The 15793-nt window shown below is 42.7% G+C and overlaps 1 protein-coding gene across 1 annotated transcript in view; it reads left to right on the forward strand.

Annotated features, from left to right (window-relative positions):
* Positions 1 to 7580: 7580 nt before the first annotated feature.
* REV3L (REV3 like, DNA directed polymerase zeta catalytic subunit) overlaps positions 7581 to 15793 on the forward strand; it is a 115060-nt gene continuing 106847 nt past the window's right edge. The window contains exon 1 of the mRNA XM_053938560.1: positions 7581 to 7782. Within this exon, the coding sequence (XP_053794535.1) occupies positions 7644 to 7782 (139 nt within the window). The 5' untranslated portion in view covers positions 7581 to 7643. The remainder of the gene's footprint in view (positions 7783 to 15793) is intronic.

Here is a 15793-nt window from a genome sequence, read left to right on the forward strand (position 1 = left end):
TACTTATTTAGGAACTCAGAGAAAGTATATACTGAGTTCTAAACTAGAGGTAATTGTCCTAATAGAAAAAAATATAGCAGGCATCTGAAGCTTCAGTATAATGTATACATTCATATATGACAGCGACCAACAGAGATGGACAAAATATTTAATGGAGCTCTGCCATCTCTAAGCTAATCTTAACACATTTAAAGTTTACTCTTACAGCAACACTCCTCTTTCCTTTTGAATAACAGATGGCTGGTTTTGATCTACATATTGTGCTAGAGCTTCTTTCACTTTGTCTGATGCATGAACGAGGAATGCCTCCCATAAGCCAGACTACATGGCAGGAAAAAATGGAGCATCTAAAATTAAATGGCTTTCACTCATTACCATCCAGCCCCATTTCTGTGATTCATTCACAGAAACCCATTTCCCATTTTAAAACAAAAAGATTCAAATAATAACCACAAACTCATGTGTATTTGGCTACACAAGTTATAGAAGAATGATAGGGCTTTTGGCAGTTATAGTACTTGAAAATTTTCCATTATGACATCCTTCTAATTACTTATTATTTGAACCATTTGGGCTAACTGTCTTCACACCAGACGTATTTCTCAATGGAGACTTTCAACTAAATGCTTCAGTTATTCATCAGAACTAGAATATGAAAAATTATGTTTCGCTTGCCTGTTTAAAAGCAATTCTTACAATCATCTACCTGAGCTGCATTGTGTGGAATAGAAATTTCAGAGTATGGAGGGATTGGTAGCTCTCCCTGTAAAAATAAACCTATTACTTTGATTTTTTTTAAGCTATTCAAAATGCTCAACCACTTTTCTTTTTATACTCCACTCCTTGCCAGTAACTCTGTTGAACATACCATTTCCCAAAATACTAGTAATGCTCAAATGTTATATGACATTACACACTGTTTTCTCTTTTGAGTCCATTCCCCATTTATACAGTCGTTAGTACAAAGCAATAGGCAGAAGGTCTTTAAATTATGCTGGTTCAGCAATGCAAACAACTCTAGCACTATTCCTCAATTATCTAAGACTTAAGCAGTTCATCTTAATCAAATTTCATCTATAAAATTCTCACTGTCATATATGCAATCTCTAAATGCCACTTACTGCTGCGATACTGTTAACTGCTTCCCAACAATGTGTGTTCTTGTTACACTAAAATGAATTCCTCATGCAATCCTATAATTATTTCAGTCTTGACAATAGGTCATTTTCCAAGCATGGAAGGGAACCTCAATCACTTCTTGACATGTAGAATTCTGTCAGCAAAGAGCAGATCAGGAATCTCATCTTTACAATTAAGTGTTTACTGGCCCTTTTCTTACATGATGCATGTGCTGCTTCTCAATTAACTACACTTTCTCAATTTTTTCAAGAAGTGGCATAGTCCTACATTGTTACACATGTATTTCTTTATTAATTTTTACGTCTAAATTTATATAATTTTCTTGAATACTTATGCATTTTCCTGTAGGCACATTCAGTGGCAGGTTTTTCTGATACAGGGTAACAGCAGGACCTGAAATATTAGAAAAAAAATTATTATTTAAAAAAAAAACAACAAAGAAAAGGATAACTTTCAATGAAAACTGTTTGAAACATAATTTGCTAAATGGAAACAGGAAACAAAAATGGTCAAAGGTAGTTTGCATTTTCATATAAAGATTATGTACATGAGTTTGTACATCCAACTCATTTACAGATAGGAACATATACATAAGGCCACAATGCATGTTGGAAGGGTTGTCTTTTACATTGCTGTCCAGATTTTCTGAAACAGAAAGCTGTACCATCTTCATGGTACACGATGTGTTTTGTACAATGATGATGAGAACTCATTTATCCTAATGGCTAAGTGTCTGCATTGATTAGAGGAACCCTTTATTGAAATGTTCAGGGATCTACATGCAGTCCTTCTAGAATTTTGATAATCAGGTGCAGTCATGTGCAATAACCAGCAAACATCATATAACCTTTTCAATAATCTCATCAATCTCCATATAAAAATTTACAAATATGCTCTGCCCTGCTGCTTTCACTGAGAGAAGAAATCCATCCGTCCATTGGATAGAAACTTTCTTTCATGGAAAGTTCGTTTTACATTGAGAGTGTTCTTTGGCTTAAATATTTTTTTCTTCTTTCTTAACTCCAAAGTTTTAGATCTTATTGGATATGCTGTTCTCCTTCAAATTTAAGGTTATTAGCAACTTCTATTTATATGCTAAGTAGGACTGCACTAAATGCATTAAATGGGCAGACTCTACCTGGAGCCAACTTCCAGTTTTATAGTCCTTCCCTCAAAAGAATCCATCAGAACTTCTCATCAGAGATTCTTTACGTTATGAATCTTCCTTCTTTTCTCATATGACACTATACTGAATCTTTATATGAAGCACAGATTAAATTTGATTATGGTGGTGGTGCTTGGATGACAGTTGGACTAGCTGATCTTGAAGGTCTCTTTCAGCCTTGATGATTTTGTGAAATTGACTTAATTTTGTAAAATAATTATTTTATTTTAAAAATACACAGTTACCCAAACAGAATCTAATGCTACTACACCAAAGATATATCTCTTTTTCTTACTTCTATGCCTTTGCATATCCTATGTCATAATTAGTTTCCTGTGTCCCATACAATGCCCATGGGCTCTCATTCAAGCACATTTGTGATTTTCCGATCACATGGCACTGTTCTTGTCCTGACAGGTTTATTAAGAGACTTTGCTAAAAGACTTTTTTGATACTTCTAATATTTTCATAATTGAGACCTGTTTTTGTTGTCCCACCAGGTTTCTAGTGACAAGACACTGATGGTAATGCCATTGACTACACCTCAGAGCCTACTGCCTAGCCTGTAGCTAGTAACTGAGAATTAAAACAAACAAATACATGTCATTAATTAGGATCTTAAGCATTCTTTCCAAAATACTGTTACTCCTACAAATTAATTCAGCAGCCTAAGAGCCACTCTGAGGCAGTTTGGTATCCACAGGTTGCTTAATTCCTTGCTGTTCATACAGTGTCTTTAGATTTTTATCTGATAACATACAGAGAGTAATTGACTTTCAGCTGGTCTGATGCACATGCATGGTATTGCTTCACATTTTGGCTTTAGTGGGTTTAACTACCTGGAGTGTAAGCAAGACTTGTCAGAACCTTCAAGTGAGAACTTCTGGGTGCATACAGAGCCTTGGAGTCTAACAAGACTATGGACTGTCACACATGACAAATCAAGTACACATCTGGCAGGGCAGAGCTATACAGCATAGCACCATGTATTTCAGTGTGAAGATTTAGATCTTCATTCACTTAGGCAGCGGGGCCACACTGGGAAATAACCTTCCTGTGTAATGCAAACAGTCTGTCTAGGTTGGGATACCAACTGGATGGATCACATATCACTCTTTATCCATGTGTCCAGGTTTTCTCCCTGCAGAAACTGTGTTTCTGTCACCTGCAAAAACAGCACCCAAGAATATGAGCCCCACTCAGCTCTCATTCTGAAATAACAGCTTGGATAAATCCCCTGACTGAGAGACCCTAAGATTTCAGATCACAGACCTCAAAAATACTGAACATCCTTGAAATCAGCAGGAACTCAAACATGATTGACAAAGTGGGTTTTGAAGTTAAGATCTACTGCTGGAAAATTTACCTTTGTGTCATAGTCTAAACTCTTATAATCAAATTTTGTTGTACTTGGCTACTATAAATAGATATTTGAAAATGTGGATTTTCCCTTAGACTCCATCATGTGTAGTCACTAGATGATTCTGTGTCTGTTTATATTTGCATTTATAATTTTTTGTGAACTGCAGATATCATTTTGTGACCAGTTTTTTTAAGTAGCTATAAAGTAAGCATTAAACAGAAATAAAAACTGACAAGTCTTTTGTTTTAGAAAACAGGGCAAGGCTTTATTGATTTTACTCTATGGAGGAATTCTGACTTAAAAGACAGTCATCAGTTATGCTGATAAGTAATACTATTAATACTCAAATTTTGATTGTACAGCTGTTTAGCTGTGCATGATTAGGACCAGTTATATATTCAAGAGTGATTATTTTCATGCAAATACTTGGCTGGCTAATGGGGAGAACAGCTGCTGCTTAGCAACTGGAGGAACAGAGAAAGGGGGTGACTTGCTTTATAACAGAAAATGGCTTGAAACCTTAAGAGAGAGAACATATAGTGTTTGGAGGTATCAGAAAAAATGAGTGGTAGTGCTGTTTAACGAGGATGTTTCCTTTTATAATTACTGACAGCCTAGGCAAGCAGCATTTTCAGGTAATGAAGTGTAAACTACAAGAAAATTTATAAATCACACATGCATACACACGTGAGTGAACAACACATACAACAACTCCTAAAAACAAATATTGACACACAAATTGAAATGTAGGAAATCCAGAACCAGGCTTTGTGTCTGGCACCTATTGAAAGAGTTAAACCAATTTTCAGACTTCAGCAACTTAAAACTACCACAAGCCAAGCTTTCTGGAAGAAGTGCTCTCTTTCTTCCTGCTGCTCAATCTCAGTCCCTGCCCTGCCTCCTCCTCTGTGCAAGCACAGGCTTTCACACCCCTACATAATAAAGCAGATCAAGGACCTGATCGAGGTTAAAACTAACCCATATTTCTTAGTGGGATTGCTTTTACCTGGCTCAGTTTCCAAGTCAAGTTTTTTGTGCAGCTATTCAAATGCTTGCCACTGACATGAGAAGGAGGGCAGGGGACCTCCTGTGACAGCGCTGAGTCAAACCTTTACTGAAAATACAGTCTTACCTTGTGCAACCCTGCAGACAAACCTACTGACTTGACTGCAAGACAAAACTGAAAGCAGAAGTGAGCTGCAGGAAACTGAAAAGGTAGCACTCAGAAAGCATGCAAGTTCCACAAAAGTGTCTGCACGGGTTTAATGTACATGTGGATTATACTGTTTACATTAAAAGGAAAGTCACTTTCTTTTTTTTTTTTTTCCTGAGTAACATTCAACATTTTCAAAAATCAAATTAATACCTCATATGAACAGGAAACTGGCTCTAGGTTAGGTATCAATTGTTCTTTCTGATGTCAAAGCATGGTTCTCCCTGATTTAATAAACAACATTAAAAATGTTGTCATTTTAAATAGAAGACTCTGCATTACATGCTTTAGCAAATTCTGCTTTATGCTTCTAAGAAGTTACTTATTTCAGCTTTCTACACTATTCCACTGTGGGTAACTGGTTTCTCTTCAGCAGGAGTCCCAGGTATGAACTTATGCTACATCTCACACACCACACACATTTAGGAGAAACCAGAGTCCACCAGTGGCTCAAATGTTTTGGTTTATCCACCAACCCAGTGGAGGGGCAGATGCAAATCATGTTCTCCTGCCTGTGCAGATGACAACAGAATACAGCAGTGGACTGGTACCCCCCAGCACAGAGGAGGACTGCTGATCTACCTTCAGCTCATGCAGGCACCAGACCACATCTGCCAGCATTGAAACACATTAAACTGTCAGTGAAATGCACAGTGGTGGGAAGACACAATGCTCAGCAAGAAGATCATGTGAACAGAAAGAAAACAGAGCATGGAATGGAGAAACACAAGAACTATTACTGTCCCTACCAAAGTTCTATGGAAAATTAAGGAAATGGATTAGTGAGGGAGCAGTACAAAATGTATTCAAATAACAACAGTTAGAGATGCTGTTTGTTAACATGCCCCACAAGTAAGCTCCTAGTGATTTATTAGCCTTTGTGAAATCAAAGTATTCATAAGAGTATTTTTGCAGTTCCAAAGGTTTTCCAAATATTAACTTTGCAGATGTAAACAACTGTCAAAAAAATGAAGTTGTAGCTCAGTTATTCTTCAACCCTATTTCAACCACTTTTGCGACACAAGATTTCTTGATGACTAGGTAGTTGGATTTTCTTTTTCTCTTCACATAAAAATGAGTTTAAGGAGGAAAACAGATGTGAGCTAGAGAAAACAAACAGCTTACAAAGAAAGAGTAGGAAAACAGTTACTCCTGAGTAGACAGGCAAGCTTCCTGTTCATTACAATGAAAAAATGAAGGGTAGCAACTGCCTGACCTGTCTTTTGTTCAAATCTAAACCCGAAACACATGTAAGCAAAATGCAAAACATGTGTTCTACATATTGGACGTTTGTCGGGTTTTATAGATTTGTACATTTGTCTCGTATCATCCAGTCCCGCACGCACGAGTATCAGCATCACTCTGAGTGCGTTTGAGAGCATTTGGCCTTTTAACTGGCTCATCTCCCACACTGCCAACTCTTTGGATATTTGCTATGTTTTCGGGTTTTTACCCCCGGATCTGCAGCTCTCAGACAAAGAGACTGCAACAGGAATCTTAAACCTAAACTCAAGGGTTTTTCAGTGCCTCAACCTAAAGTCAAGCCTGTTTTATGGTTTTCAACAAAAACCTGCACGAGAGCGCTGCAAACCGCAAAGTAAGCCCTCCAAAAGGGCGGAGGAGGAAGAGGCAGAGGAGCAGGGGCAGCCGGAGCAAAGGGGGGGGACGCGGCCGCCGCGGGGCCGAGCCGCCCGCAGGGACTCGGGGACGCGACCCCGCCCCCGCCGCTCCGCCGCAGCGCGCCCGGCCCGGCCCCACCCCGCCCCGCCCCCTCCGCGCGCTCGGCCCCGCCGCCAATCGCCGCCGTCCCTCCGCAGCGCCGGCCCCGCCCCCTCCCGCGCCGCGCGCGCTCACCGTCACACCCCGAGGGCGCGCGGGCGCCGGCGGGAGCGCGGCCGCTCCAGCCCCTCCTCCCGGTCCCGTCCCTCTCCTCGCCCCCATCTTCTTAGGGTTGGGTGGGTTTTTTTGGCCGGCCCCTGCGGCGTGGGGAAGACTCACCTCCCCGCCATTCAAAATGGCGGTCGACCCAGCTTAACCCCGTCGTGTCCCGGCAGCGCTGCCTCTCCCGCCCCATCTACGGCTCGGGATTCCGCAGCCTCACCCCCAGCCCGCGCGGCCGATCGCCGAATCACCGAGGGCGTCCCTCTCTCCCTCCCTGCCTCCTCCCTCGCCACCAGGGGAGGCGATAGAAAGACTTTTTCCCCCGCTCCCACGCGCGCTCGCGCCCAGCCTGCCGAGCCCAACCGAAAGGGGGTGGGCGGGGAGCGCGCGTGTGTGTCGGGGAGCGACGGACACCTCCTCCGCTCGTTGAGCCCCCTTCCCCACCAACACACGGCCCGTCCGCCCCCCTCCCCGTCCTCCCAGTGGTTGCACCCGTGACGACATCATCATGGCAACAGCAGCTGCAGCCCGGGGCCGGGGCGCCGCCGTCGCCGCCGGGGCGTCCGCGGGGCACGAGCCCGCGCTGTCCCTGAGGGGCGCGCGGCCGCACGGGCTGTAGGAGCGCGCGGGGGGGCGCGCCGCCGCGCACGCGCCCAGAGCGGCGACATCGGGCGGGGGGAACAGAGACACAGACGAGGCGCGCGCGGGGCCGCGCGCGCTCCCGCGGGCGGGCGAGGAGCGGCAGGCGCGGGGAGTGTTGCGCTCGCGCGCGCGCTCGCTGCGGCGGCAGCGGCGGCGGCGGCGGGCGGGGGGAGCCGTGCGGGCTCCGCGCTCGCTCGCTCGGTGCTGTGCTGGTGCCTCGGCGGCGGCGGCGAACAAACATGTTCTCAGTGCGGATCGTGACTGCCGACTACTACATGGGCAGCCCGCTGCCCGGCCTGGACCCCTGCCAGTCCCGCTTCCGAGAGGCCCCGGCCAAACGGGTGCCCGTCGTGAGAGTCTTCGGTGCCACCCCTGCAGGTAAGGGATGACCCCCGCCGCCGCCACCGACGGGCGGGCGGGGACGTCCCCCCGCTGCGGCGCCGCGGGTCGCGCTGGCGCCGGCCCCGCCGCCGCCCACCCCGCTCCCGCTCTTTGTGGCTGGGTCGCGCCCCCCCTCCGCGCCCGGCGCCGCCGCTGCGGCGCGTCTCACCTGCCAGCGGCGGCCGCGGGGACGGCGGGGCAGCGGCGAGGAGCGGGGACCTGCCCCGGGTGTCGCGCCGCGCCCGCCCGGTGGCGGCGGGGGCTGCGGAGCCGCCGGGGCTTTGTGCGGGGCTGCCCCGGGAGAGCGGCGCAGCTGTACAAACACCGGAGCCGGCCCGTCCCGGTGCCCACCGCCGCTCTCCTGCCCTTCCCGGGAGCCCTTGCTGCGAGAGGGCGAGCGGACAAGGGGAAGCCGCTGAGCGCGGGCGCAAGTGGGACTTGTGCGGCACTTCGGAAGTGGGGGCTCGTGTCGCGGCACGGATCGCGCACGGCCGGAGGCACCGGTGCTGCACTGCAGAGAGGAGCGTCCTGAGCGCCGGCCACATGTTGCCCCCCGAGACTCCCGAATGTCACATGCCACTTCACTGCCTCCTCGCCGTGTGGCCTTGTGCTGACAGCCGTCCCACGTCTCAGATGTGCTTCTGACCAATACAAACAAATACGTTCTCAGAACAAATTTCTAACAAAGTAAATACTTAGGAAAATTAATTTAATGTGTATTGTAGTTTGCCCATACGTTAAATATTAAATTGGAAAAACCCTTGGCTTTTGAGATATTGGACATTGTAAGCATCATTGCTTGTGCTCTCTTTACACTTAGGCTGTGTAACGCTGACCTTGGGAATTAAGGTATTTCTGCATATTTTATTGACTGGCGCGTTGAAAATTATCTATTTATGCACACACAATAAATCTTGGGCATGACAAAAAACATGTAATAAAAGAGCATAGTAGAGGTGTCTTTCCCTTCAGGCAGTTATTATAGTAGAGCAGTTATTTTTGTTGTATTTTTTGTCGGCTTGTTTTTTTTTTTTTTTTAATCCAGAATTAACTGTCTTCTCTGTTTAAGCACAGAGGAATGTGACATATTCAAGCTGTTGTGTTCTGATGCAACTACAGCTCCAAATTATTAATTGAATGAGTGGGATTAATAGATACAATATTGAAATAGTGGGACCTATTTTATTGTAGCTCTAATTCTGCATACAAAGGAGATATTATGTAATAATATTTATGTAATGGCAGGAGTAACTATTTCATGATTAAAAAATGTAGAGCCTGAGGTTGTTGGCAGGTAGCAGGATTTTTGTGCATGCGTGTGGTTAACTCATTAAGGCTTATTTACTTTTAAGAAAATGTTTAGGCTATGCCACATCATGAATGTGGCATCGTAATGTAAACAGTGAGGTAGTTTAGTTGTCCAGCTATTAGGAATACCGTAGGAAATCCCTGGTTTCCCCAGCCATAAACTTTAATGTCAGTTTGCATAATAGAATTGTTTCTAATTTGTCTTCGTTAGAGAAAACAATTCACTAGAGTCTGCAAAAGCAGTGTTACTTGTCTATCCTGTTTATTTCCTTTTTAAACTTTTAAATTTTTTTAATGTTTTGTACCTTCAGTAATGTTTGTTATTAAGCTTCATGAGCGTCTTACTGCATCTCTGCATTGGTTTGTTTTTTTTTTTCCTTTTTAGAAAGGCAGACATATGTAATTCTCTCTCTTCAGAGGTGTTGGACCTAAGCACTCCTTGTCAGAAGTACTCTGACAGTGATTTTCAGGCTATTTCTTGAGAGCTGAAATTTAAAACAAAGTGTAATCACTTACATCTACACTGACATTTTCTTTGAGGAAAAAGAAATAGTGGAAACAACTTCTAGCATACTGTCTAAGACAATGTGATGTCCTTATTGTTTAGCTTACAGGCAGCGCGATGCTTTTCTTCACTTGGTCTGGGTGGGAATAACCCTTTCTCATTGGGTTTAATGTGTGTGCCTGGCCTCCAGGAAGGGTGCTCAGTTGCCTTGTTGCCTCCATGGCAGCAACCTATTATGGCTGTATTGGCTGCTCCACCTCCAGCATGATTAACTTTGCAAGACTCTTAGTGTGTTTATAGCTGTGTGCCCAAGCTGTGCAGGTAATTGGGAGTCAGGGTCAGAACAGACTCCAAATGTCACCTGCTGAGTGAAGGGGGTTTGATTGGTATGTGGCAGTGGCTTATGCAGATGTCCAGAAAGTCAAACGTCTGGCACTGCTGTATCCTTATGTCCGCCAGCAGCTAGGGACAGTGGTCCTGAGGGCACCCACCTGTGCTTTCTGCCCCACCTACTGCTCTCAGTGAAGTGTGAGAATGACAGGGATTGCCAGTGTTACCTTTGAAGGCTTTTATGTAATCCAGTACTCAACAATTAACTTGTAAAGGTTTACTGGTACAATCTATAAAATGAAAGTGGCTTGTGGTTGGAGGAGGAAAAAGCCAGACTTTTAATTAAGAGTAATGGAAGGATCAGCTTCTAGAATGGACTGTGCTGGCAGTAACATTTGACAACTTCTTTATGCCTTTTGAGGAAGAAATCTTGTATTTGGCAAGGCTATGCAAATTCTGTCTTGATGTCCTACATCTTTGCATAGTGAGAGCTTGAAAGACGAGGAATCAAAATTTTGTTTAAGCCCAAAGGTCTGCCTGCTATATTCTGTTATTTTGTGAAATAAAGAGTAAGATTCTGATTACAGTAGCAAAAGGTGAAGTGAGCTGGTTGAGCCATTTAATTCAATTTTAGCTGTTTAAGCAGACTGGCATGTCTGTTGACATAGTGATGTGGACAAAAGTATAATTTCAGAAATGCTGCAACACTGCCATGGTGGTAATACAATGAAAGCAGTGTTGAATTCATGCTTTATTGTTCAAGAGCATAGATATTATCTGATACACCGGTATTTGTATCTCTGAGCGAGTCTCATAATATTGCTGCTTTTACATAAAAACAATAGGTTTTAATTCACTAGGTAATGCTCAAGTATGAAACAAAGTCACATTCTTTTCTCAGGCAGTATGATCTGCTAACTAGTACTTTTGTAAATGCTCTTTGTAAAAACAGAAAAAAACTTTGAAAAATTGCAAGGCCTGTTGTTTAGAGGGAAATAATGAAAATTTATTTTGCTGTTGGTTGAATTGTCAATTCTTGAATTGTCATTCCTGTTGCTAATCTGAATCTTGTTAAGATTTTTGCAATCACATAAATACCTGAATTTATAGCTTCAAAATAGATATATTTAAGGTAAGACATATCTGTAATCAAAACTCATGTATGTGTATAGTTTTGTTTGGGAAGAGGTAAATTCGATAGATCTTAGTCATTGGATCATGGAATATACTGAGCTGGAAGGGACCCATCAGGATCATTGAGTCCAACTCCTGGCCCTGTGCAGGACACTCCAAGGGTCACACCATGTGCCTGAGAGTGTTGTCCAAATTCTTCCTGAACTCTGTCAGGCTTGGTGCTGTGACCACTTACCTGGGGAGCCTGTTCCTAGTCAAGGAAAACCTTTTTCCTGATACCAGACCTAAACCTTCCTCGATGCAGCTTCACGCCGCTTCCTCGAGTCCTGTCACTGGTCACGAGAGTGAAGAGATCTGTACCTGCACCTCCTTCATAAGGAAGATGTAAAACTGCAATGAGGTCTCCCCTCAGTCTCCTCCAGGAGAAGGAGGCTCCTCCTTGGCTGAACAGACCAAGCAGATCTCAGTTGTTCCCCATGTGGCTTCCCGTCAGGACCTTTCACCATCCCTGTGGCCCTCCTTTGGATGCTCTCTAATAGCTTAATGACTCTTGTTCAATTTGCTGTTGTCCAGAACCCCCAGGTCCCTTTCTGCAGTGCTACTCTCCAGCGCCTTTTTTCCTGATCTAGAAACAAAACCAGGGTTCCTCCATCCCTGGTGCAGAATCCAGCACTTGACCTTGTTAAACCTTCTGTGGTGGATGGTTGCCCATCTCACTGATTTGTCGAGGTCTCTCTGCAGGGCCTGTCTGCCCTTGAGGGAGTCAGCAGCTCCTCCAAGTTGAGTGTAGCCACAAACTTACTTAGCATTCTTTCAAATCCTGTGTCCGAGTCGTTAATGAAGATGTTGAAGAGAATTTAATTCTGTCTGCAAATCAAGCCCTGTAAGTCACCCTAAGCCTCATTCCAAATCTATATTAAATTTAGGTGATCTCAGAAGAAGATTGCTATCTCATGTTGCTTCCATTTAGCTGGTACTGTGAAGATTTGTTTACAATGAGGTTCTCTTGTGGTGTATGGGGGTATTAAAGCTTTGTTTTGTTTCCTACTAGTTCTTGGCTATTTCAAGTTCTTGGAGTCTGTCCTCAGGATTTCACTGACCACTTCAGAACATGTACATGAATGCTCAGTTGAGTGTTTCTGTCAGGTGCTTATTCAACTGCAGAAAGAACCAAGCTGTAAATCCATTCATAAAAAAAATCAGGGAGACTAGATGAACTGGGTGTCATTTTAGGAGAGACATTAATAAGCAAGCTGAGGTTGCTAAATTATCACTTCATGTAACAAGACGAGCACAAGTAGCTGAGGATACCACTCATAAACCACATAGGAGATACCTGTTGGTGTGTGATAATGAGCATTGTCAAACAGTTGAAATATTAGCAAAGAAAATTTTTTGTGTGATTTGAGGCTGATATGTGATAAATTTTACAAAAATAGGTGCACATGTTTTAATTGCTTTTGAAGGGTGTTAGGCTGAAAAATGTGTGTTCAGTTGGCAGGAGGGCATTTGGAGAAGGCAGATTAGGAATTTACATAGGAAAAAGCAGTGTGTAATTTGAGGAGTAATGTAACTGCTGTCCTCAACTGCCATGTTATGTATTTGTCTTGTTTGCAGGGGTTTTGTATTTAACATTATGAAATTGCTGATCCAAGAAAGAATCTTACTCAGGGCAGCATATAAACCCAGTAAAAAAAAAAAAAAAAAAAAAAAAAAAAAGAATATTTTTAAGTTACTCTTGTATGTTTTTGATTACAAGTTTTTCTGAGGCTAAACGTAATACAGTGTAGGGGCTTACAGTCAGCAAAATCTGAGTGTATTTCAGGTAGACATCTAAGTTTGGTGCTTTCACTTCTTGGTTTTCTGAGAGGGGGGAAGAAAAGCAGAGGCAAAAGCTCCAGCTAAAATCTGGCTCCCTTCCAGCAGCAGTAGCTCTGGTATGACTCACTGAAGGGGCCTGCTTATCTTCTTTCTTCTGTTCTTCCCCCTTCCCTTTCCCCCTTCACTGACCTGGCTAGGCTGTATATCTGATCCCATCCAGTGTCTGTGTCTTTCTGTGCTCTGTTATTGCTCATTTGAGAAGGACTGAACTCATTGCAGGATCTTGCTGCTTTCCTTGCTCAGCTCATGATGAACCTTTCCTCTCCCCATATTCACTACCATTTCAGACACTGTCCCCCACAGTGGTCATTCCCTGCAGCTTCCTTAGTGTTCACAGATGAGCATCGTTCCAGTTGCTGCTACTTTCCATATTCTATTTCCCAGAAGTGGGTACTACCTCTTGCTAACACTTCCACTTTCTTCTGTGGCTTCACAGTGAGAGGATGCAAAAGAGGATATAGCCATTGTGGTGAGGCTTGTGCCTTTGCTTTACCTTTCCACACCCTTTCCCAAAACATAGCAGTGTACAACTCTTGATAAAGGGTTATTCTGTGGGCTGCAGCATGGCCTAAAAGATTTTTGTGCTGTACAGTGTAGCTTCACTTCCAGCATAACATTTCTGCATCTTGCACTGACTGGCTTTTCATACTTCTGAAGAACTGTTTCAAAAATTGCCTCATGTATTAAAAGTTTTAAAATTTCTATATTGTCGGGTTTTGGTGGAGATGGGGATTTGTTGTGTTTGGTTGGGTTTTTTTAAAGAACCTTCTGGATTTTTTTTGTTGTTGGCTTTTTTGGTTTTTTTTTAAAGAGGCATTTGTTACATACTTTGTATAGATGGCTTGCTGAGTTTTTTGAGCATCAGAGGCTGCCTGAATAAACTGAGATTCTGCATCGCTAGCATGGAGCTTAAGTAGCCAATTTCATACTTGTCTATATACAACTCACGAAAATTCTGTTTCTTAAATAAACTTTTAAATACTATGACAAAATTCATGTTCTAAATAGAATCCAGATACTGGGGTCATAACCAATATTTTGCTTCCTATTGTAGAGTACCTCTTGGTTAAGTCATTGAATATTTTTGTGCTATTGTAATTCAGTGGAAAAAATACATACATAACTGACCCTACAGGCTTAAAACTCGATCAGCTGCAGACTTCAAAGTGTCTCACAAAGTAGTTACATCTATATTGTATCTGGGATTGGTTTTTATAATTAGTGTCCCTGGAAGTAGACCAGGAGCTTATCTATCTCAGCTATAATTTCCAGATCAGTTACATACTTCCTAAGAGTGCTTTTCGGCTGCTGGTTGAAATATATTCTTTTTCAGTGTGTAAAATGAACCTCCTCAAAATAGCACACTAGTCTGAAAATAGTTGTCTCTCTTAATTTTACCAGAGAAGCACATGCATATCACAACTGAGGTTGGCAGGATGAGATGATGTGTAAACACTCAGTGAGAAACAGCTCCTGCTTAGTAATTTTTACAGTCTGAGTAGACAAGATAAATCTCTGAAAGAAGGAAGCCAGTGTGATAATACCATGCTATCAATTTCTTTTCAGTCTCTCATATTCAGAGTTCCAGTATTGATCATTTGATAATACTCTCTTCTACTAACTGTTGTCATTACCTTGGTTTTGTCCTTTACCCTTGGTTGACTTGATTGACCTCTGTGTGCAGCGGACCTCTGAGAAGCATGATGGTGAACATATAACCATTTGGAAGGAGGCAATATGAACACTCATACTGAAAGATTTATAGTCAGTGTTCTGTCTCAGAAATAAAGCAGCTAAAATTTTTAATAATTACTGGACAGAGTCACTGAAGATTCAATCTCATGTTACAGAAAACCTGCTCATCAAAATCTCAGGACAATTGGAAGTTGAAAAATTTTTTCTTCTTTAATTACACCTTAAAGAAACTCTGTTATCTCCAGCTATTGCAAAGCCAGTATCTCAGCCTCCTGGTCTGTCATCACTGGATATTGAGATGACAACTGATGAACTTGCTTCTTTGCCTTTTCCTCGCTGTCTGCCCCTATGTGTTTCAATTGTGTGCATTTTTTAAGTTCCTGCATATATCTCCTCTGTATCACATTTATTCTGTGGGGAAAATTGTTTCACTATATTGAATTATCTCATATTTCAGGAATGTGTTCTTAACAGACAGCAAGGTATACTTGTGTAAAGAAAAGGATGAATTTACTTAGGGTCCCACATCAAATAAATAGCAGAACTGATAGTACAGTGAAGAAGCTGGTGTCTACAAGCAGTGTTCTTTCTGGTTACTACACTGCCCAATAACAAAATAATGTGAACAGTAAATTAATATTCTTTTATATGTCGACCAAAGTTACAGTTGTGGTAACAATTATAATGTTAAAGGGTAGGCTTGATTAATAAGGGCCAGGGATTGATTACAAAGATCTGCTGTGAAATCTGTATAGTTACATGTAATCACACTGTTATTCACAATGCCTGTATGTATTCTGGTGAAACTAATAATTCTGAAGAATACAGTGGAATAATCAAGTATGTGAGCTTGCAAACAGGCAGTATTTTTCTGCCAGTGATACAGTTAAGACTGGGAATAGAGCCCAAAATATGCATGAACCTAAACAAATACCAGAAAAGTTTGTACCAGATATAGGGACTGTCTGAAATGTCACTTCTTGCATAAGCTTCATTCATGCATGTTTGTTAAGGCTCCTTTCTTTCAAGAGCTGCTTTTTATTACAGTGGAGTTATAAGGTATGCAGAAGTTTGTGTATTTTTTGGCAGGGCATTTAAATAAAACTTCACACTTGCTGGCTGGGCTGAGCCATATGGCTTATTAAGGAACCATTT

This window comes from Vidua chalybeata, chromosome 3 (assembly GCF_026979565.1).
Source record: "Vidua chalybeata isolate OUT-0048 chromosome 3, bVidCha1 merged haplotype, whole genome shotgun sequence".
Lineage (NCBI taxonomy): Eukaryota > Metazoa > Chordata > Aves > Passeriformes > Viduidae > Vidua > Vidua chalybeata.